General features: G+C 38.6%; 1 protein-coding gene across 4 annotated transcripts in view; it reads left to right on the forward strand.

Moving 5' to 3' along the window:
* The window catches only part of ABI3BP (ABI family member 3 binding protein), a 276,389-nt gene that overhangs the window by 156,435 nt on the left and 98,331 nt on the right, over positions 1-21,623 (forward strand). The window contains exons 19-38 of one of the 4 annotated variants that reach the window (XM_032631466.1): positions 433-474; positions 1,313-1,360; positions 2,317-2,397; positions 2,842-2,889; positions 3,969-4,031; positions 4,147-4,221; positions 4,916-4,963; positions 6,463-6,522; positions 7,330-7,425; positions 8,750-8,782; positions 9,585-9,668; positions 10,637-10,696; positions 11,505-11,579; positions 12,760-12,819; positions 15,666-15,725; positions 16,538-16,621; positions 17,911-17,970; positions 19,002-19,067; positions 20,225-20,284; positions 21,043-21,126. The exons of 2 other annotated variants lie outside the window; for them this stretch is intronic. In XM_032631466.1, the coding sequence (XP_032487357.1) occupies positions 433-474; positions 1,313-1,360; positions 2,317-2,397; positions 2,842-2,889; positions 3,969-4,031; positions 4,147-4,221; positions 4,916-4,963; positions 6,463-6,522; positions 7,330-7,425; positions 8,750-8,782; positions 9,585-9,668; positions 10,637-10,696; positions 11,505-11,579; positions 12,760-12,819; positions 15,666-15,725; positions 16,538-16,621; positions 17,911-17,970; positions 19,002-19,067; positions 20,225-20,284; positions 21,043-21,126 (1,287 nt within the window). The remainder of the gene's footprint in view (positions 1-432; positions 475-1,312; positions 1,361-2,316; positions 2,398-2,841; positions 2,890-3,968; positions 4,032-4,146; positions 4,222-4,915; positions 4,964-6,462; positions 6,523-7,329; positions 7,426-8,749; positions 8,783-9,584; positions 9,669-10,636; positions 10,697-11,504; positions 11,580-12,759; positions 12,820-15,665; positions 15,726-16,537; positions 16,622-17,910; positions 17,971-19,001; positions 19,068-20,224; positions 20,285-21,042; positions 21,127-21,623) is intronic. One more of the 4 variants, XM_032631463.1, reaches the window with a different exon arrangement.

Consider the following 21,623-nt stretch of genomic DNA (forward strand, 5'->3'; position numbering starts at 1 on the left):
CTATTTTTTGTGAAAGAATATCAGATCCAGTCAGGCTGAAAATCATCCCAAACTAACAGAGCTAAGGCACGGTCACAGGTCTGATGGGTCTGTTGCCTCTTCCCATTTTCTTGGGTGAAACCGACTGTCCTGCATGAAAATAAAATGGCAGGTGAACAACCTCTGAGAGGCTACACTGACTTCCTTTAATATCTCCTCAGGCACGAGGAGCAGTAGTGGGGAAAATAGCTAAAAATCAACAACAAAAATTAGAATTCTTTCTTCTGTTGTGGTTTGTGGAGAGGCTGCAGGCTGATTGAGCTTTATTTCATAAGCCAATAGAACCTGATGGTTCACCAATGAGAGAACACTTATTATGGTAAAGGACCTTTAATTTCTAGCTTAAATGGTGCTCATCAGCATCCCCTTTGATAATACTTGCTTTTATTGCAGCCCTGGAACCTGAGACTCCACCACCATCACAGCCGCCAATAGGTAATGAAGTTTGCTTTAGTGAGTGAAAAAGAATTCTCTTTCTTTCACACCCTCTATGTTCAACTTTGTGCTTAGCTTTGGCTTTTCAAAACATTATTTCTTTGTTGTCCTTCAGATCTTTCTTTCAGCCATTTTCACCAGAAGATAAACTCCCTGCCTGTGCTGAAGTGGAAGCTCTGAGACAGCCATGAAAGCCATACTGATTTTGATTTGTCACATTCCTTGCTGTCCCTCCTTGTATTTGAGCACCATGTCCTGAGCTTGTTTTAACCTGGTTATTTCCCATAGAGGACCATGGCCTCCCCAGGACATATTTGTGCTTTCACTTTTAGAGGTGTTTTTCTTACTTTCAAAACTCTAACATTTGCAGACTTTCTTGAAAAGCATTATGGTCTTTCCAGATCTAAATATCCTGATGTGTCACTAGGAAATTCATTAAATGAGAGAAATATAAAAATTCACCCCAGTCTATGTAGCTTCTTTTCCTTCAAGAGAGCAAAAGCTGTTCTGCTAGTGCTGTCTTAGCCAGTTATTCACATTTTCCTTCATAACATGAGTTGTTGGTTACTTTATTGCATTTACATCTTCCAAATGAGAGTCATGCCTTTTTTTTTTTCCATTTCTCTTTCCAAACTTAACTGACCAGCTGCGTTTTTGTTCATTTTGTCTAAAAACACAGGAATCTATTTACATAAAAAAGGAATTTCTTATATGGATAGAAGTTTCACCATTTATGATTGCTCGACTTAGTACTTAAAAATTAAGCATTTTTCATATTTTACTAAAGTTCATCATCTTTCCGTTGATTTTGATTCCTTCTTGATCATTTTTCGTGCAGTCTTAGAACCTGGAACACTGGGAACTAAACCTTCAACAACAACATTAGGTAATGCAGTGAGTGACCTACCTTTTTTTCCTTTTCCTGACTGCTGGCATCTTTATTAACAGGCTCACATTAATGGATTTGTTCATTAATGTCCATTTGTGTGTGTGTGTGTTCTCTATTCCTTTGGAGAAAAATTTTAAATCCTATAGTCTAAAAATTATATCTCATTCTTTAAAAGTTGCCTTCCCTGAAATAATTTGAGAATTCAAAGCCTTTTTGCACATGTTTCTGATTTACAGATTTTTTTTTTATTGGAGTATAATTGCTTTACAGTGTTGTGTTAGTTTCTGCTGTACACTGAAGTGAAGCAGCTATATATGTATCAGTATACATATATCCCCTCCCCCTTGGACCTCCGTCCCACCCCACCCCCCTTCCCACCCATCTAGGTCATCACAGAGCACCAAGCCGAGCTCCCTGTGTTGTACAGCAGCTTCCCACTAGCTATCTACTTTACACATAGTAGTGTATTTATGTCCGACCTAATCTCCCAATTCATCCCACCCTCCCTTTCCCCCACCCCACCCCATGTTGATTTGCAGATTTTTAAATGCTAAGCGAAAAACATTTCCTTTTGACTCTTAGGCCAAATAAATTTTAGTTTTTATCCCTAGTGACTTCTAAAAGTAACTTTTTCATGTTCCTGTTAAACATATACCTTCAAAAATTTAATGAGACCGTCTTCTCCAAGCTGTACAAAGTTCTGAATTTTCCACCTCAAAATAGAATAGAGAGATCTTTTGAACATTTATAAATATTTGGCAAAAAATAAAATAAAAATCCATTATTCAAGACCTCATTTAACTGGGTAAATAATGATAGAAAGTGGCAAACAGGAGGATACATATCTGCAATAAATCAAAGGGCTTAAATGTGCTTCTAAGATACACGTAGTATTGATGGTCAGTTTGTGGGGCCACCTTTTGTGTATTAACTAGCTGATTTTCTTTCTTCAGCTCCACCAAAGACCAAACGACCAGGTCGTCGTCCCCGCCCTAAAACCACACCTAGTCCAGATGGGCCCAAGTCCAAACCTGGTAAATGTGATGTTCAGGGTTCCAATTAACATAGAAAGTGGAATATGGTAGTTTCTGATACAGTAGCTACCTACCGCCTAAATAGCTGGGCTTTAGGAACCAGTGTAATCGATTTCTATATTTAAGGATCTATACTTTCTAAATTCACGTTTTATGAATACGTTTATATTTTTATTTGTAGTTATTAAGTATACACAGCAGTAAGCTGGGCCACTAAGTGGATCGTTAAAGTAGGGCACCGTAAAACTTTTACGTAAGATGCGTATTCATGGCAGATGAGATGTGGGAAAGCAATAGGGAGAAGAGGGGCAAATGGGAAAAATAAAAAGGAAAATCACATTCAAAAAAAGTACACGGTTTAAGTAAAGATGGAAGAGTAATGTTTCCTTCCTCAAGATGCCGCTTCTTGACATAATTAGTATTTTTGGTTTTTTGCCTCTGTAGCTCTGGAACCTGCTACGGTACACCCGGAGCCCTTGGTGCCCACAGTTGGTAATTCTGGTCTCCTCCAATTGCTTTCCCAGGTTGTCACTTTTGCTTTTCCTGCTCTCTGCCCAGGCATGACTGCAATTCTATACACAGTGTCACAGTTTTGTTCCATGCTTTCCCTCACCTTTCCTATCTGGGTCTGAAGAGCCTGAAGATAGGAAACTTCTAGAAGAATTCTGTATGCTAATTCAGGGAAAGTCCATGGTTTTGAACACAACTTCCTGGTTTTCCAGAAACCCTCTGTTCTCCCATGATGTGTCCTCGTGTAGAGAAAACCGTCGACTCTTTCTCAGGGACTTCCGTGCTCATCCTGGACTTGGCAAATGGCAATGTTCTATTCCCGTGTCGTGATTACCATTTCATTGCTTTACTCATTCAACTTGTAAGACTTTCCCTCTTAAACAGCTGCATGAAATAATGGCTCCTTCAGCTTTTCTGTTTCTCTGGGGAATTTTTTTGAGTATGTTTTGATAACCAAAGTCACACACACTGTTCTTTGTCTAGGGTCCAAGACAAAAATAGTATGGTCTTTGTAACTTGAGAATATTAAAAGTCTCCAGCTGGTTTTATTGTTGTCAGTCCTAATGCTGTTTTGATTATGATTATTTCATTATAATTTCTCAGCATTCACAATAAATCTATCACTGGTTTACTTTAGAAAATTCCAGAAATAAATAGCCATGTAACATGCTGTATAATTTCAAGTATCTATGGGTTACTTTCCTGATTTCCTACTAAGCAAGTTTCAAATTTCTACCTTACTGTTTTTATACTGGGGAAAAGGAAAAAAAACCTATCCAGTAAGAAGCAGAACTATTATACTTGTCATTTAAAAAATTACTTATACAGAAAAAAGTCTTCTTATAGTTCTCCTTACTTTTGTTGAGAGACACATTTTGAACATTTCCTGAAGGTTTTTTTCTTTCAGAAAAATCAGTAGGAACGGACACATTTCCCACCCTTCCCACCCCAGGAATTAATTTTGTTGTATATTCACTGAATTTATATAGTATCTTTGCTTGTGTATATGTGTCCTTAATTATTGACAGTTACAGCTGTGACCTTAATACTTTTTTCTTTAGTGTCGAAACCATCCGAAAGACCTAAAACTACACGTAGACCAGATGTACCTCAAATCCAGCCTGGTAATCTCTACTTTCAATGTCTTAATCTATAACTAGGAAAACGGTGTGTAAGTAGCGCTAATCTTGACATTCACAGCTCTGACATGACACTAATTATAGCACCTTTTTCCTTCAGATTCAAAATCACCAAAGCAATTACTTCCTAAGCCCAAAACCACAGCAAAACCAGATACGCCACCACCTAAATCCGGTAAACAATTTCCAGTGCTTCGGCTTAAGAAGCTTTTTCTCTGGGGATGTTGCTGAAGATGCTTACAGTTTGTCACATCATAAAAGCATAGAAACCCAAATACCATGGTTTTTTTGTTCGTTATCTTCTCAAAGTAGCCACACTTGTGTTTCATGTGTTAAATGAACAAATTAATGTTTGGGAAATTAATTTTATATCAGATTGTCTGACAGATTCCACTCTTAAAGCATTTTTAGGTTCTGTCTTCTCAGTTCGGGTTTGTAATGAATAGAAGCCTGGTTTTTCTGTATCTGGAGCATTTTTGAAAGTGATTTTAGCAGCTGCCACTAGGGAGGCTGACCCTGTGTTCTTCCTTTATAGGCACATGGAGATTGGCTTTCTCTAAAATACCTTATTGGCTCTTCAAATGGTACCTATGAACTAAGTGATTTTCTACTAAATAAGAAGATATTATATAATAGTTCTGAAAATTCAGTTGTTTTCCAAGTGACATTTTCTCCTAAGATGCCAATTAGTATAAAATTCTAATTTACTGAGAGCATCTCTCATAATAAATAAGTCTCTCAAGGAGGCAATTTATATCAGCTTAGAATAAACCAAGTTCTGTGTCCTGTGAATTAAGCATCAATGAGCACCTAAAAGTCTAGCTTTCCTTAGTTTTGTTTCTTATATCTGTTTATTTTTTATGGTGCAGTCTTTGAGCCTGTTACATCTGAGAATGAAGCGCCCTCCACAACCATAGGTAACGATGGATGTCTTCCCTCTTGGTCAATGTTTCTCTGAACTTGCCCCTCTCATTTCCATCACTGTCTGTAGTCTCTTGTGTAAACAATTGTCATGCATCCTCGTTTTCATTCATTCCCCAAAATTGTTTACTATTTTCAACAAGGACCTTTTTAATATAATTAGGCATTCTTACAGCTGCCGCTCAGCTTACAATCCCTGAATGTTTTTTGTTCTTTGATCATCTTCAGAGATAGTCAGATTGCTTGCAGCACTTGATGTTGGCAAGAGTTACAGGTGCTTTCTCCATCCATCATTCAAACCAGGACATTTTTGAAATCTCTGCTTTTATGTATGTATAATTTATGATGTGGGAGAGGGACAATGAAAAAGCTGGTTGGGGCTTGAGAAAATACAAATTGTCTCTTTCTCGCAAAAGTCCTTTCTTCTTGATTCCATAATGTTCGAATGCAACTGGACCTTTCTGTTGATAAATCCGTCCTGTGGTGTTGAATTCCAAACAAAATAGGGATTTTCCTCTTTTGTTTGAAGGCAATCAGCTTTGAATATTGTTTTGTCCTGTGGTTCTCACTTTCTGTCTCTTCCGGATGCCATGTTTTCCTTTCGTTCAGAAGAAGTTCTCAGATGTGGCTTAAACCAACTCTGTGCTATGTTATCTTGGACAGTCAGCAAAAGGCAATCTCCATATAAATGCTTACAGAGTTTTTGGTGGTACGATATTTTAATGTTACATTTAATCTTATGGACTTGAAAAATAGAGACACTATTTTAAAACCAAGGAGTCATAAGTCTTAATTTTATACCAATGTGTAATTCAATCATTTCAGAATATTAGAGAATTAGAGGAATCCTGTTTATTCAGACAAAAGTTGAATTATTACTTTTCAGACCTTTTTCTTAATCATCTCTGTTCCTCACTTGAATAGTTATCTCCCAAGTATCCATTTGAAATAAATGAATAAATAAGGACAAATTGTAGCAAAGAGTATCACCTTTATTGTGGAGAAAGGGCACAAGGTTATCTTTTGCATAACTGTCACAGATCTCCAATAATCAGACTGATTAAGAACATTTTTAAAAATTCTCACCACTACCACCATTTCTCAAAAAAATATATTAATAATGGTGGTGAAAACCTTTCAAATACTAACAGAAGTTTTCATAACAATTTTTCAGAGTAATTTAAAACACATATCAGACAGCTAAGAGATTTTTTTGGAGCCAAGTTTCCAATACAGCTGCAATCATATAATTAAACACCAAAAAACCTACTTTTCATTGGCCTCACAGGGATGCAAAGTGCAAGGGGTATGGCCGTTTTGTGAGATAAATAGGTACCAGAGTACAGCCAGTTATTACAGAACAAATACTCTTTTTCCAGAGTTCATAAATGCTTTTTAAACATTACAGGATTAAAAGAATTCATTTTCAAGATAATTTTGTTTCTTTTCCTATGTTTCTTAAACCTCCATCGTTTATTGTATTGCTTTTGGTCAGTTCCTGCCAGAGACATTGAACCTGTAACTCTGAGAACTGAGGCTCCTTGGACAACATTAGGTAATGACCTTTGATGTCTTCAGGCAAGAGCATTTTCTGTTCATGGTCCAGTCTATTCCATTACTATGTTGGTCAAAGGGTTTTCTCTTCTGTAAGATTTTTTCATCATCCCTTTTTGTCACTCAGCTATATTGTTTCATTTTGAACATACTGAGGATGTTTAAAATAAGTCACTTGGTTAGAATATAAGCATCTATGAAGCTAGTGCAGAGTATCTATCACCCACATTATCCAGCTTTCTTAAAGCTTTACAGAGCCAGTGGTTCTGCTGAATTCCAAACGCAGTTAGGAGTCTCTGCCCTATAAACATCAGGTATAATTCTGTGGCCATCAAAAGAAAGTTGTTTTAAGATATTCCAGGCATTTTTATGGTCTACCAATGATTTTAAGAAATGAGATGTGTTTAGTCTAATAATGTTTAATGGGATGTGTGCCTAAACCAAGTCATTTCTAAATATAATCTCCCCAAAGCAGGTGAGCCTGTGTCCCTCTCTAATGCGATGTAGACATGCTGTGCTTCTGACGTCCCTTGGATCGGGGTTCTCTTTGAAAATCTGATACCAGCAATAACAGTAAAGTTTTCAGATAATTAAAATAATGTTATATGTTCTTTCTCAAAAGAACTGTCAGCAGACAACCCCCCACAACTTTTTTTTTGGCATATGGATGACAAAGAAAATTCCAAACCCCAGAGACAAATTTCTCAAGACTCCAGAAAATCTAGCAAAATTTTATAAAACCTAGAGCCGTGTGTCATCCTTTTTTTCTGGAGTCATAAGACAACATTAACCAGTTTCCTTTCTTCAGCTCCAAAAACATCACAAAGAACAAGAAAACGTCGTCCACGTCCACGTCCCAAACATAAAACCACGCCAAGCCCAGAGACACCTCAGGCCAAACTAGGTAAATATGTGGTACCTGTGGAACCTTGTTGGATGTGATACTGTGGTGGGAGTGTAACCCTGTGATCCTTCAGGATGGATGCCCAAGTTACAAGTGCTCTAGTCAATTCATGTGACTTCCTCACGCTACTTAGTATCTTCTTGGTACCTTGTATTTTATTTGCTTCTCTCACCATTCGATTACATTTTCTCTTTGTTTCTGGCTCCGCAAAAACGTATCTAGTTGAGTATCTAGCCTATTTAGTTCCAATTAGTCTCATATTTAATGAACTGCCACATTAGCATTTGTGAGGAATAGTTTAGAAATAACAAGGGACTTGGCTTCATTGAGGGAGGAAGCTGCTCTTGTGTGAAACCGTTCATATACGGATAGAAAGGAAAATGGGCAAAAGCAACATATTTATTGAGTTTTACCAACTGTTAGTTAATTCTTAGAGAAGTGAAAGATCCATGGGGGTGATAAGTGTCATGTGGACCTTGAAATGTGTATAGTTCGTAGGCTTGTTGGAGGGATGAGCAGGAATAACAGACAGAAGCTGGAAGGTGCCATATGTGTGGATGACAGCAGAAGGATAGGACTTGGAAGTAGAACTTGATTGTGAGAAAGGAGAAGTGCAGTGTTTACTTGGCTGGTGCTCAGAAATTGTGGTCAGCAGTGCTACTTTTAGATGGGTCTGTGAAGAGGACCTGAGTGCCTGACTTCAATGCTTGGATGTGAGCCACTTGGCTGCAGCGTACCCTCCAGTCAGCCCTTTTCTGTCCTGATAACAGAGAGATGAACTGACAAGTTTTGTAGACTGAATGACCCTTTGTATCTTGCTCTTTTATATGGCTTTGTTTGGACAGAGGTCTTGGTCTTTTTCCAAAGTGGACTCTTAACAAAAAGGAGCGTTGTCTGTTTTGGTTATTCATTACCAATATCTGCTTAAATATATCAACAATTGCATCTATCATGACATAGATGTAATTGTTTGTTTTCCAGTATATTGTGTTATAAATTATACTTTCACATTCTTTCCTTACAGTTGTTAACCGTAATGTTTTTAGACAGATGCCTAAAGATTTTTCTAAGCAGAGTTTTCCATTATATTATCAGATGATATAAAAAGCAATACTTGTAGGTAACCATGTAGGGATGATAAGGGTATAACCGTTTCATGATATCATGTATCTTTGTACCCTCACCTTGGAACTTTGAAAATTTTGCTTTCTGGCCGTAGAACCACACTACCCTAGTGAAGTTCATTTTCAAGAGAGTTTGGTGACTTTTCTTATGTGTTTAACAATTCTTTTTTTTAATTGCTTTCGATCATTTCTTGCTACAGACCTTGAACCTGTTACTACTGGGACATCTTTAGGTAATGATCCTGTACATCCTTCAGCAAGTGCTTTCTTTACTTGTTGTCAGACTTATCTATGTTCTGTAGAGACAATGATGTCATAATTTATTGTCATCCTATTGCTGTGTTCATCTTAAAATATAAAAGGCTTTCTTTCTAACATTAATGTGTATAAACTTTAATTCAACACATCTATTTGCTGCATCTCCCAGCTTGTAATTGCATCGTGTCAATCTGAGTCTCTGTTTAAATAGTACTGTTTGTCAGAGCTGGGGGCTAAATGTGATTCTCCATATATTCTTTATTTAGACCACCAATATAGTGTCAATTATGATACCATGAAGTTTCTTTAAGCATCTTACTTTCTATATTTCAAGTTCTACATAACTTTTTTTTTTTTGCTTTATTGATGTTGCACCTAATATTGTGTAGTGATTTTAGTAAATTACCAAGTGGAAAATTTGCCCAAGACTAGTTGTTTTAAATTATAAGTGAATAGTATAGGATGGTTTGAACTTCTCTCATACTTTCACAGTTTAGCGTGATTTCTCATTAGGGACGCTTTCAAGAAAATGATAGTCCCTCATCTTCATTTCTTAAGCATAATTGTAATATAATTTTTAATCTCTAGAGAAGTCTCAATTATGAAAGAAAACCTGTTAATATATTCAAGAATAAAATTTCAAACCAAAGTAACAAAGGTGTCTCCACTCAAAAGAGCTCTGGCCGGTTTTAGAAGGCTTGGAGCCCGGTTATATCATCCTATTCAGAGGTAATGGAGTCACCAGCACTATAATGATCCTAACTTTTCTCCCTTCAGCTCTAACAACAACAAAGAGACCCCGTCGTCCACGTCCCAAACCTAAAACCACGCCCCGTCCAGAAGTACCTCAGGCCACACTGGGTAAATATGCCGTTTCTGGTTTAAGGAATCCAAGCATTCTACCCCAGCTGGGACCCTGAGTTCTGTGCACATAATCAGTACATGCCTTATATATCTCTTAAGAGTAAACACTGTTCTTCTTATTAATCCCTTCTATATCCCCATAACCATATTAGCACCTGTGAGACAAATCAGAAGTAGGAATTATGCTTTATTTCCCAAACATTTTGTACTATAGTTGTAAACAAAAGCTGTTCCTGCATAAACAGGTAGAAAATAACATAGGGCAGCATGTTTATACAAATGTAAAATAATTTCTGAAATAGTACAAATGATATATGCTAGAAATATAGTAAATATTTGGAGCAGGAAAAGATCCAGGATAATTAGGGGAAAGAATCAGTGCAGAATTCGGATAAGTGAAGGGTTGAGGGAACAAAGGCTGATAAACAGGGAATGTGCTGAAGGAAGCTGGTGACCAGACAGAGGATGACTTGCTGATAACACTCCTGTTGAATGGGCCTCTATAGGATGAAATAAAGGGGACTGGGATGTCTACTCGAGACCTTAAGTTTGATTCAGTGGGCTTCACTGATCCTTACTTCTACACAGGACCATGCTTTTTCTATTCTTAGAACTGAAGATGCTTAGTTTAATATGATACCACAAACTGAGAGGTTGTTCCTCACCTTATTATATTAAATGCCACTCTCTTCACTAAGGACTTAGCGAGTATGGTCTCAGCTTCTTTGTGGCTCTCTGTTCTATGTGTGGTGGGCAGACCCTAGGGTGAAGCCCTACTCCCCACCGCCTCTACCTCTCACCTCCCACCCCTATAGTTCCTGCCTCTTGGTTTTAAACTTTTGTGTAATCCATCCTTGCCCTTCCCTTTTCCCCTTCGAAGCATTATTTTTACTGTTAAGATGAATTTTCTGACATTTCATGCACTCACAAAAATCTCTTTGATTTCTTTTCTTACTTTTGATCAGTTCCTGCCACAATCCCTGAACCAGTTACTCTTAGGACCAAGGCTCCAGGGACGACCGTAGGTAATGACACATTATGTCCGTAAGCATCTGCTCCTACTCATTTCAGACCCATTTCGCCACTGTCATAACCACAAGACTCTGTGTCATCCTCTGTTGTCATTCAATTACTTCCTAATATATCGAAGAGTATTAAAACAACTCATTTGTTATTCAAAGAATCAAGTATGAACTTAGCTTATACATATCTGTAAGGCAATGCATTTGAATTTGTGGCATCTCATCCCTATGTAACCTTTTAATCACATTCTGTGTTACTGAGTTTCAGACACAGTCAATGGGGGTTAGGGGTGGGCGTGTCTGTCCTTGATCCAAACTGAGTACGGTGTCACAGCCATTATGGTGTGACGTAATTCTTATGCAGATCTAAATTCCTATATTTTTTACTACATGCACGATTTTGTTTTTATTTTGCCATTTTAGATAATGATAGTCTTTTTTCAGTAAGGAGTGAAATAGAAAATATGTCCAAGGCTAGTAAATTGAAGTTACCAGCACCATCATTAGTGTAAAGTCACCCTACCCCTTTCCCACCATCACAATAATTCAGTAGGTTTTTGGAAATTTTTTCATTCCAAAATCCCTTCTGAGAATATCCTTGATATATCAACTCAGGTTTCTGTGTGATTTTTGTTTTTCACAGTAATATAAGTGATAAAAAGAGGCAATCATCAAATACGGACAAATGTTTCAAACTCAAAAGAAAAATTTCCTGCAATTCAAGAAATTATAACAACTATAATCCTATCCACAGCTTCTGGAACTAAAAACACTCTATTAACCTGAAGTTTTTTTCCTTTATCCCCCAAAGTGCCTCAGCGAACTCATCATCCACATCCCAAATCTAAAACCACACGGAATCCTGAAACACCTCAGACTGAACTGGGTAAATGTGTAGATCCTGGTTGAGGAATCCTGCAGCCCATCCCTGTGAGGTCTAGAGAAAGTGAAGGGGCAAGTCAGGGCCAGCGGCCACTTTCACTCCAGAGCAGGCAACCAGAACACAGTCGGACAGGTCTTAGGGGGTAGCCAAATTCCTTCCCCTTTGTGAATTAGAATCTTCTCTCTAAATGTCTATTTCATTGGCTTCTCATTCAATTCTATCCATCCTTTATATATTGAATGTGTGTAGTGGACTGAAACAGCTATAGGTCAGACATATATTTGGGCGAATAGACTGTTTCTTGGTAACTATTAAAGTTGTATAAGTCATAGTACAGATCTAAGGCAGGAGTTAGCAAATATTTTCTATAAAGGGCAAGATAGTAAATATTTGGGGCTTTGTGGCCTCAATAATCTCTGATGTATAGTTCTCTTTTTTCCCTTTTTTTTTTAACAATCACTTAAAAATGGAAATGGGCTATATGAAAACAAGCCATGGGCAACGTTTGGCCTATGGGCCATAGTTTGTGAACCCCTGGTTTAAAGAAACAGTCAGGGTGGGCCAGAATAGTTAGGAAGGGCTTGAGCATTGAAATCACTATAGATTTGGATGGCTGGGGCGCGAGAGGGTGGGGTGAAGAAGTTCAGAAGACAGGACCTGTGTGGAGGCCAGCGAGAGGAGACAGAGGCTTCTCGGACCAGTGAAGGCTGTCAGCTTCTAGGTGCTGATCAGAGCATTTTATTGAAGCTGCTGTAGCTAAATGGGCTCAAAGGACCAGCTGAAAAGGAATTTTTACTCTTGGACTTAGGAGTTTGGGTTTCATGTAAGAATCATCACTATCCATACATGGTAGGCTTTCCCGGGCATGAGACAGAAGGATACAGCTGAACCACAGGCTGAATGGCTGCCCTTTATCTTGCTCTCTTAAGTACCCCAGTTGGGCAAAGCTTGTTGTCTCTTTCCAAAGATGAGTTTCTAGCAAGATGGGGAGGGTCTACTTTGGCACATTACCTAGACTAGGATCATCACAGAATGAGAAGCTTCAGGGACACTTCTCAGGGACAGTTATCTGAGTACAGAGACAATCCTTCCTGAGTGATAAACTGGTACCCGAGTGCAGACACACCATATCCCTCTGAGACTGTATAAATGTTTAACATTTTTTATTATTATTTTTGGTCAGTTCCTGCCACAGTCCTTGAAGCAGTTGCTCCTATCAAAGAGGCTCCAGGGACAGCATTCGGTAATGCCACTTTCTGACCTTCAGCAAGCACTTTTTCTGCTCAGTGTCAAACTTCTGCCCATTACCCTCTGTTGCCATTTAGTTACATTCTTTGTCTTGTGAGTTAAATGTGCATAAAGCAAGTTACTTCTTATTCTAAAGAGAGTCATCCCTGGATCTAGTTTGGGATATCTTCCTGCCCTGTAACTTAGTTAAATTCTTTTCAGTTAAAATTTTTTTCAAGCCAGTTTGCTTTTAGCTCAACCAGAGTTCTCTGTTAAGGTAAATTTCATGTATTTATAAGAGTGCCTGATCCTGATCTATGCTAACCAGGCTGTGACAGGGAAGTTTCTTTATACATCCTTTATACACCTGCCATTTTTATCTGCCTTTTTTTTTGTTTGTTTGTTTGCGGTACGCGGGCCTCTCACTGTTGTGGCTTCTCCCGTTGCGGAGCACAGGCTCTGGATGTGCAGGCTCAGCGGCCATGGCTCACGGGCCCAGCCGCTCCGCGGCATGTGGGATCCTCCCGGACCGGGGCACAAACCCGCGTCCCCTGCATCGGCAGGTGGACTCTCAACCATTGCGCCACCAGGGAAGCCCTGTCTGCCTGGTTTTTTTGTTGTTTTGTTAACATTTGGGTAATATGTTTTTAGTGAATTGTCTAACAGATAATGTGATCAAGGCTAATAAGTTTCAATAGTAAGCCCCATCCTTAAGGTGAATCTGACTCCCCCTTAATCTCCACCATAGTTTAGAAATGATTCTTAACCTTTTTAATGCAGTCAGAGGACTCTAGGAGAATGTGTTAAAAGATACCAATCTTGACTCTCTGAATTAATAATTCATTTTAATGTGTCAACTTTGTCCCCAAAGTATCTTCAATAACAAAGGAAGATACAGTAGCGTAGTAGGGCCAAACTTTTCACACTAGAAAGAAACATTTCCTGAAACTGAAGAAAATCTATCAAGCTTTGGAAAACTTAAAGAAGATTCTGTTCAAAAACCTGTAAGTTGCAGAAGCTTTAAAGTAACAGAAATTTATCTTTTTCTACTTCCAAAAACATCCCAGCGGACATGTCATTCACAACACAAATTTAAAACCACTCCAAGTTCAGATGCAGCAGCAATTACACCAGACAAAAGCAGGGCCCTTGGCTTAAGGAGCCTGGCAGCCTGTCACTGGTTGAAAATGTAAACCCATATACCCCCTAGTGAGGGAATCATGAAGAGTCCTTGCCCCTTCAGAACTGGCGAGGAGTTCATGTTTGGAAGAGACATAACCTTCTCTCCAATTCTGGATAGTAAGAGACATGTTATACTTCTCAGTCTGCAGGTTAGTTGAGCACAAACACTTTTCTTGTGTGAAAATCCTAGAGGATGAAAACAGGGCAGGGTGTTTTTGCAAATTCAAGATTTTTCTTAGGTACACAAACATTAAGTGTAGACTGATTATAGTGGCTCTTTTTTTTTAATGGAAATATATATTTTTTATTTTTTAACTCACATATAATCCAAAATGGGTGCTTTTGATCTTTAGTTCTTCCCTAACTGGTGATGGAGGGACCCCAAATTCTCTCATCTCATACATCTATAGCAAGTCTTAAAGAAGCGAAAAATCGACGTGGGCTTCAGTAGAGCAGAGAAGGAGTTTGGGCCTTGACGTCACATCAGAATTTGCACAAGTGGATAGGTGAGAGTGAACAAGATGAAAACATAGGATATATAGAGAGGCAACCAGAGGGGGCAGAGTCCCTGCTTCTTCTAAGTGCCAGGCAAAGCATTTTTGTTGGTGATGATGCATTTGAAGGACACTAGTTGAATAAGGCTAGCATTGTTCTTAATGAGCATCAGAAGTCTCTTCTTCCCGAACTTGGATAGTTTTCCCTGTGCTGAGAGTGGACGGGTGCTTTACCGGTTGCCACAGACTAAGAAGTTGCCTCTTACCTAGTCTTCTTGTCTGGACAGAAGTCACAAGATCTTTCCAAAGCTGAGTTCTCAGCAAGATTATCAGAACAGTTTTTGGCTATTTGTGTAATGGCTGCTTGGTTATTTAGGAACTTTTTCTGCAACCATAATTTGATAAACATAGTAGATATTTTCTTTATTCAGCATCCACAGAAGTACAGGTTAGTTTTTCACGTGCTTCTTGAGTGTTGTTAGAAACATATTTAAGTAAAAGCCTAACAATATCCTAAAGTCTACCATAGCAGACTCAGATATTCAAGCACTAACTACAGGAACTGTTTCCCTTTTGTGGTGCTAAACGGAGACCAAAGGTAATGACTGTCTCATGAGATGAAGAAGTCCCTAACTACAGTTTGGCCAGGTCTGAGCACAACAATTGATTTCCCTTTCTATTAGTGTGCTGGGGCTGCTGTAACAAAATACCACAGACTGGGTGGCTTAAACAACAGAAATCTATTTCTCACAGCTATGGAGGCTGGAAGTCTAAGATCAAGGTATCAGCAGGTTTAATATGTCCTGAGGTCCCTCTCCTTGGCTTTCAGATGGCTACCATCTTATTGTGTCCTCCCAGGGCCTTCTCTCTATGTATGAGCGTCCCTGTGTCTCTCCCTCTCCTTTATAAGGACAGTAGTCCTATTGGCTTACAGCCCCACCCTTATGACCTCCTTTAACCTTAACTTCATCTTTAAAGACCCTAACTCCAAACACAGTCACATTGGGAGTTAGGACTTCAACAAATGAATTCTGAGGAGAGGCAATTCAGTCCATAACACCCTTCATTCAGAAATTTTAAAAAAATATTCTAGAGGCAATGTTACACTGGCAAGATTCATTTTGACATGAATGTTGTAGCTCTTCATACACATTTTTTTAAAAACCTCTTTTGTTTATTACTTCAGTTCCTGTTACAGACCTTGAACCTGATACTTTTACAACTGAGACCTCTGGGACCACATTAGGTAATGACCCTGTGCCACTTGCCTAGATCTTTTGCTGCTCCTTGTACAGTCTGTTCAGTCTCCATCCCCATCACATGGCTTTTCCTCTTTCACGAGATGACCACTATCATCCTGCACTGCCATTCAGCCACTGTCTTCACTTGAAGAGCCCTGAAGCCTCTTAAAAACAAGGTTCCTGTTGTTTTTAGGAGAGCAGGCATGAGCTTAGTTCAAAACGTTTACCTGCCACGTGGGGCATTTGAAATCATCACATCGCCTTGTGCTTCGTTGAAAAGTGTTCTGTGTTAAAGCTGAGTTTAAAACAAATTGGGATCTATTTCCTCTCTAGGCTGATCAGCAATAACAGCTACTCTTAAGCTCCTTTGCCATCTAAGTTTCTAGATTTTTAAAAAACTATTTGCATGGTATGTTTGTTTCTTTATTGGTGTTTTAAGTGATGATGTGTTTTATTACTAATTTGACAAATAGGCAATTATCCAAATCTGAAGTTAGGGTCTTAGTGTGACCCTAACTTCCCCTCCCCTTGCACCAGAACTGGTCCTTCTCATTTTTCCCCCAGTGAGGAAGTTCTATGAGTATCTGATTACAAGTGCTAATTTTCATGCCTTGAATGAGTAATTTGACTGTAAACATGAGTTTGCCTCCAAAGTACCCTCAACCTTAAAAAAAAAAGATGCATTGGCATAAAATGAGTAAAAATTTTAAACTACAAATTCATGGAACTTTAAAAACTCTAACAGGTTTTGGAAAAACCTCTCCTCAGTACCCAGAGCCGTACAATGTAGAATAACATAAGGCTTTCCTTTCTTTAGCTACCAAAGCATCACAAAGACCTCGTCGTCCACGTCCCAGACCTAAAACCACACCAAGCCCTCAAGTACCTCAGACCAAACCGGGTAAATGTGTGATTCGTTGGTTTAAGGGTGAGCCGTAGTAACCTGTCCAATTGAGGACGCAAAGCAGTGCCAAGCTCATATTCTCTCTAAGCATGAAGTCATGAGGCATCATCAGTAATGTCTCCTCTACCAGGTATTGAGGAGAACATGACTGGGTGAGATACAGCTGGTGCCAGAATACCATATTCTTTTTATGTGTGAGTCTTGACATACATTTAGTATATATTTTACTATAAACTTCCAGTTTTACTTCTTTAGCAAAGCCAATATATTACGTTCAAGTAAATAAACAAATTGTAAGTACCTTGCAAATTCCTGGACCAATATTGGTAACTGTGGGTGATATGCCAGCTGTGGGAGACATTTCATTTCTAAAACTGTAAAGTTGAGAATATGTTTGCATGGTACAGGGAAAAGATCAAGGTGGACTGGACTTGGACCTTGGACCTTGGGCTTTAGGCCCACTACAGGATTTGAATGCATGGAGGGAAATGTGAACCAAGGCAGAAGAACCAGAAGTGTGGTGGTTGGGGGTACCTAGAACAGACTGTCCTACTTCTCATGGTCAAAACCTGGCTGTTGATGATGCTACATTTGGATGGATCCATCCAGTCATTTGAAAGAGGATTTTGAGGACCTGGTTCAAGAGCTTAGATTTGATAGAGAGACATCAACAGTCTTTGATTTCCACTTTTTCTGGGCTTAGGCCAGAGAGATGCTCTACTGAGTATTTCAGACTGAGTAACCATCTTTATCCTGCTCTTTCATTTGTCATGGTTTGGACAGAGGTCTCAGACTCTTTCCATAGACTAGCTCTTGGCAAGACCAACACCGTCCGCTTCAATGAATAATTTTTATATCTGTTTCAAACTTATAAACTGTCTATTGTATCCATGTTTACTTAAACACAGTAAGGGCTTATTTTCAGCCTCCACAGAAGTACAGGTTGATCAGATTTTTTTAAAGACAGTTTCTTTTTTCAGTGTACATTAGGTAAATGCCTAAAAATATTTTCCAGTGCAGAGTTTTCCATATCAATTAGAATCCATTAGTTAAAACCTAGGAGAATTTCATGTTGACTCAAGATATTTCCAAGGATAAGCCTAAGACTGACCATGACTATCGTTTGGCCAAATGTTCAAAGAACAATCCTCTACTCTTTCTGGTTTTTTTTTTTCTTTGTTTCTGTAGAAGGAATGATATATAAGCAAGTTTTGTTGAGGGGTGAATGTTTTAACTTTTCATGTATTTTTAAATCTCTTTGGTTTACTGTATCGTTTTTTGGTCAGTTCCTGCTACAGTCCTTGAACCTGTCACTCTTAGACCAGAGGCCCCCAGAACAACATTAGGTAATGATAAACTGTGTTTTCAACGAGACTTATCCTGCTTGTTGTCAGACCCAGAGTTTCATCTTGCTCCATGTAACAACAGTTTTATTCTTTGTGGCCATTCAATTACATTCTTCTTAAAATTATGAAAACCTTTAAATTACCTGTTGTTTTTAATAGAACTAGTCATATGTGACCCTACTTTAGGAGATTTATTTGCCGCGTAACCTGTTTGGAATTGTGTCATTCTGTGTTTTATTCCAGCGGTGCTTGTGGTAAAATTGGTTTTCAAACACATCCCGATCTCCCTCTTATCTAGACAGATAAAGTCATCAACAGCTCTCATAGGGCCAGGAGGATCCATTCATTGCACATCTACATTTCTACCTTTTTTCGATTTGCATAGTATTTTGTTGTTTTGTTTCCATTTAGGTAATAATACGTTTTTATTTTAATAGTTAGAACATGTACCAAAGATTGGAAGATTAAATTATAAACCTCAGATTGAGCATGACTATTCTTCATTATCCATTAAAATTTAGCAACAGTTCTTAACCTTTTTGTTGCCCAGTCAAGCTGCTCTATGAGACTTTGATTATAATTACTAATCTTTATTTCTTTTTTTTTTTTTTTTTTTTTGCGGTACACGGGCCTCTCACTGCCGTGGCCTCTCCCGTTACGGAGCACAGGCTCCGGACGCGCAGGCTCAGCGGCCATGGCTCACGGGCCCAGCCGCTCTGCGGCATGTGGGATCTTCCCGGACCGGGGCACGAACCCGCGTCCCCTGCATTGGCAGGCCGACTCTCAACCACTGCGCCACCAGGGAAGCCCTAATCTTTATTTCTTATATTAAAAAGTGATTTTTGTCTTCAAAGAATCTTCTATGGTAAAAGAAGATATAGAAGGAGTTACGTATGTGACAAAAATCTCAAACTAAACAGGCAAAACTCTAACAAGGTGTAGAAGATCTAGAGTCATGTTTTTTGCCTCCCATAGCTTCCAGAACCATGGGTGATGTAGTTATGCAATAACCCAAGAATTTCTTCCTTCAGCTTCCAAAACATCACAACAGACAATTCATCCACATCCAAATCCTGAAGTACCTGAGTCCAAACCAGGTAAACTTGTGTTCCTGGTTTAGAGTCCCAACAACCTAACCCTGCAGGGTGTTGAGTAATCCCAGTTTTGGGGAGTAACCAATACGCCCCATGAGAGTAAAGATACAACTCATATTAAGCTGCAGTTCCCACTGTGGAACTGGCAAGAAGAGCACAGTAGGGGGAGATCGGTGGGGCAGCTGAATGCCTCTTGCTTCCTCTGTAAAATCTTTGTCACTGTGCGTTTTATTAACTTCCATTTATCTCTTGAAAATAAAGCTTCTTGTGAAAAATTAGGCATATTCAGTTCAAATTGACAAACACTGAGTGCCTTCAGTATCCTCCAAGTTGTATACCTCTAAAGATGCTAATGTATCAGATGTGGGAGACATGTTTTAGTCCTCACACCTGCAAGACAGTTAAGAACAAAAGCATTTCCTTTGTAGATAAAATAGAAGATGGCATTAGGCAGCATTTATGCAAATACAAGATTGATATTTGGGTGCTACCAACAAGATGTGCTAGGGACATAAATATTTGGAGCAGGGAAAGATAAATTTAAAAAGAGGGGAGCCTTGAAATCATCCTAGTACATAGATGAGTAGAAAGATGGAAAGGAATAAAATCAGAAAGAATGGATATAAGTAGAGACCAACCAAAGGAGAAAGTCTAACTGTAATACTAGTATAAAGGATGTCTGACTTCAAGGTGGTAGTCAAAGCTTTTCTAGATCTTGATTGGTCCATAGACTCCCATGGTGGAGATCTTTAGGCACCTGATGAAGCAGTTGAGATTTGATCAAGTATATATCAGCAAGCTGTTCTTTGCTCATGAAGGCATGTTCTTTCTTTGCTTAGTCTGGAGGGATACCCAATTTGATTCATCATGCTGAGGCCTCAGCCTCTTTCCAAAGATAAGTTCTTAGCAATACCCACACATCCCACTTTGGCTTATTAGTTAGAATCAGATCATCAAAGAAGGAGGAATAAGGAAATAGGCACCTGACTGAGGTATGGCCAAATTTTAGGAAATCAACTTTTACTCTTCTAGTTTAAGAGTTTTTAAAAGTTGCTATGTAGTTCTAGAACCTATATTATACTAGTAAGATTCTTTTTGAAGTAAATATTTTGAGTTTATTTAAAACAATCCCTTGGTTTATTTTTAATACTTTTGGTCAGCTCCTACTGCAGACTTCGAACCTGTTACATTCAGAACTGAGGCTTGGGTGACAACACAAGGTAATAACACTGTGATCCTCAGTAAGTGCTTTTTCTTATTGTCAGACTCATTCCATCAACATCGAAGCTACAGGTTCTTTTGCTTCATAAAGCTACATCGTCATCCTCTGCTGTAACTCCATGATATTCTTCATCCTAAAAGAATTGAAGTCTCTGACTCTTAAAACAAGTTATCCCTTGTTTTTAAGAGAGCCATGCATGAACCTAACTCAGGTCAACTGTTATACATGTAATCACCTGAAATTGTTTTTGTCATCTTGTATGTTTTTTAACCAATGTTTTGTAAAAGCTGGGTTTAAAAAGCAATTCTCTTGACTCTAACGACTATTATGGTGTCAGGGAGGGTTCTTTGTGGATCTAAAGGTCTACTGTTTTTTTTAACTGTGATATTTGTTCTTTAACTGACATTTTAGTTAATGACATGGTCTTATTTTAGTAAACCGTCAAAGAGTTAGTACCTGGCTATCACCACTACCATAATATTTTAGCAGTGATTCTTATCCTTTTTATTCAAACAAGAGTTCTATGAATGATTCTTCACTATTATAATTGACTCATTGCCAATGAACTTCAACTTGTAAAAAAAAAACCATACTATTTTAATAAGGGTGAAAGTTTCCAATTAAAAAGTTACAAAGACACATTTCCTAAAATATGAGGAAATCTAATAAGTTTTAGGAAACCTAGAGCCATGTGTCATGCTACCCATAGCTTCTGAGCTACAGACTCTATAGTAACTGAAGGTTTTCTTTCTTCAGCTCCTAAAACATCAAAACGGACCCGTCGTCCACGTCCCAAACCTAAAACCACACCAACTCCTGAGGCACCTCAAACCAAACTGGGTAAATCTGGGTCTCTCGTTAAAGGACTGAGTCCTTGCAGCTCTTGGGAGTCTGGGTTTGATGCTAGTAGTGGGAGTGATAGCCGCTGTGAGCCCCATGTGGGTAAAGGCACAAAATGACCTGCTGCTGCTTCCCCATTAGCAAAGGAAAACATGATGGGGGAGACGCACGTGGCAGCAGAATTCCCTGTGCTTTCTACACAAGGATCTACTCTTTTACTATGTATTTTATTTGCTTTTTTCTTATTCCATTCCATTCTTCTCTTAAAGAAAAAAATTTCTTAAATAGAACCAAGCATCTTTATCTCAAGAAACAAACACGAAGTGCCTTCCGTCTCCCCACAGCCCATCAAGATCTGTGAGGATATCACAGAAGCTGGCGGCTTGTTTTTACTTCACAGTCTGTAGTAGAGTCAAATTCAGAACCTGCCTCAATGTGAAACATTAAAAGATTGAACCAAGGCAGTGTGTCTGTGCAAACTGAGCTGGGTTTTTTTT

Source organism: Phocoena sinus, chromosome 4 (genome assembly GCF_008692025.1).
Source record: "Phocoena sinus isolate mPhoSin1 chromosome 4, mPhoSin1.pri, whole genome shotgun sequence".
Classification (NCBI taxonomy): domain Eukaryota; kingdom Metazoa; phylum Chordata; class Mammalia; order Artiodactyla; family Phocoenidae; genus Phocoena; species Phocoena sinus.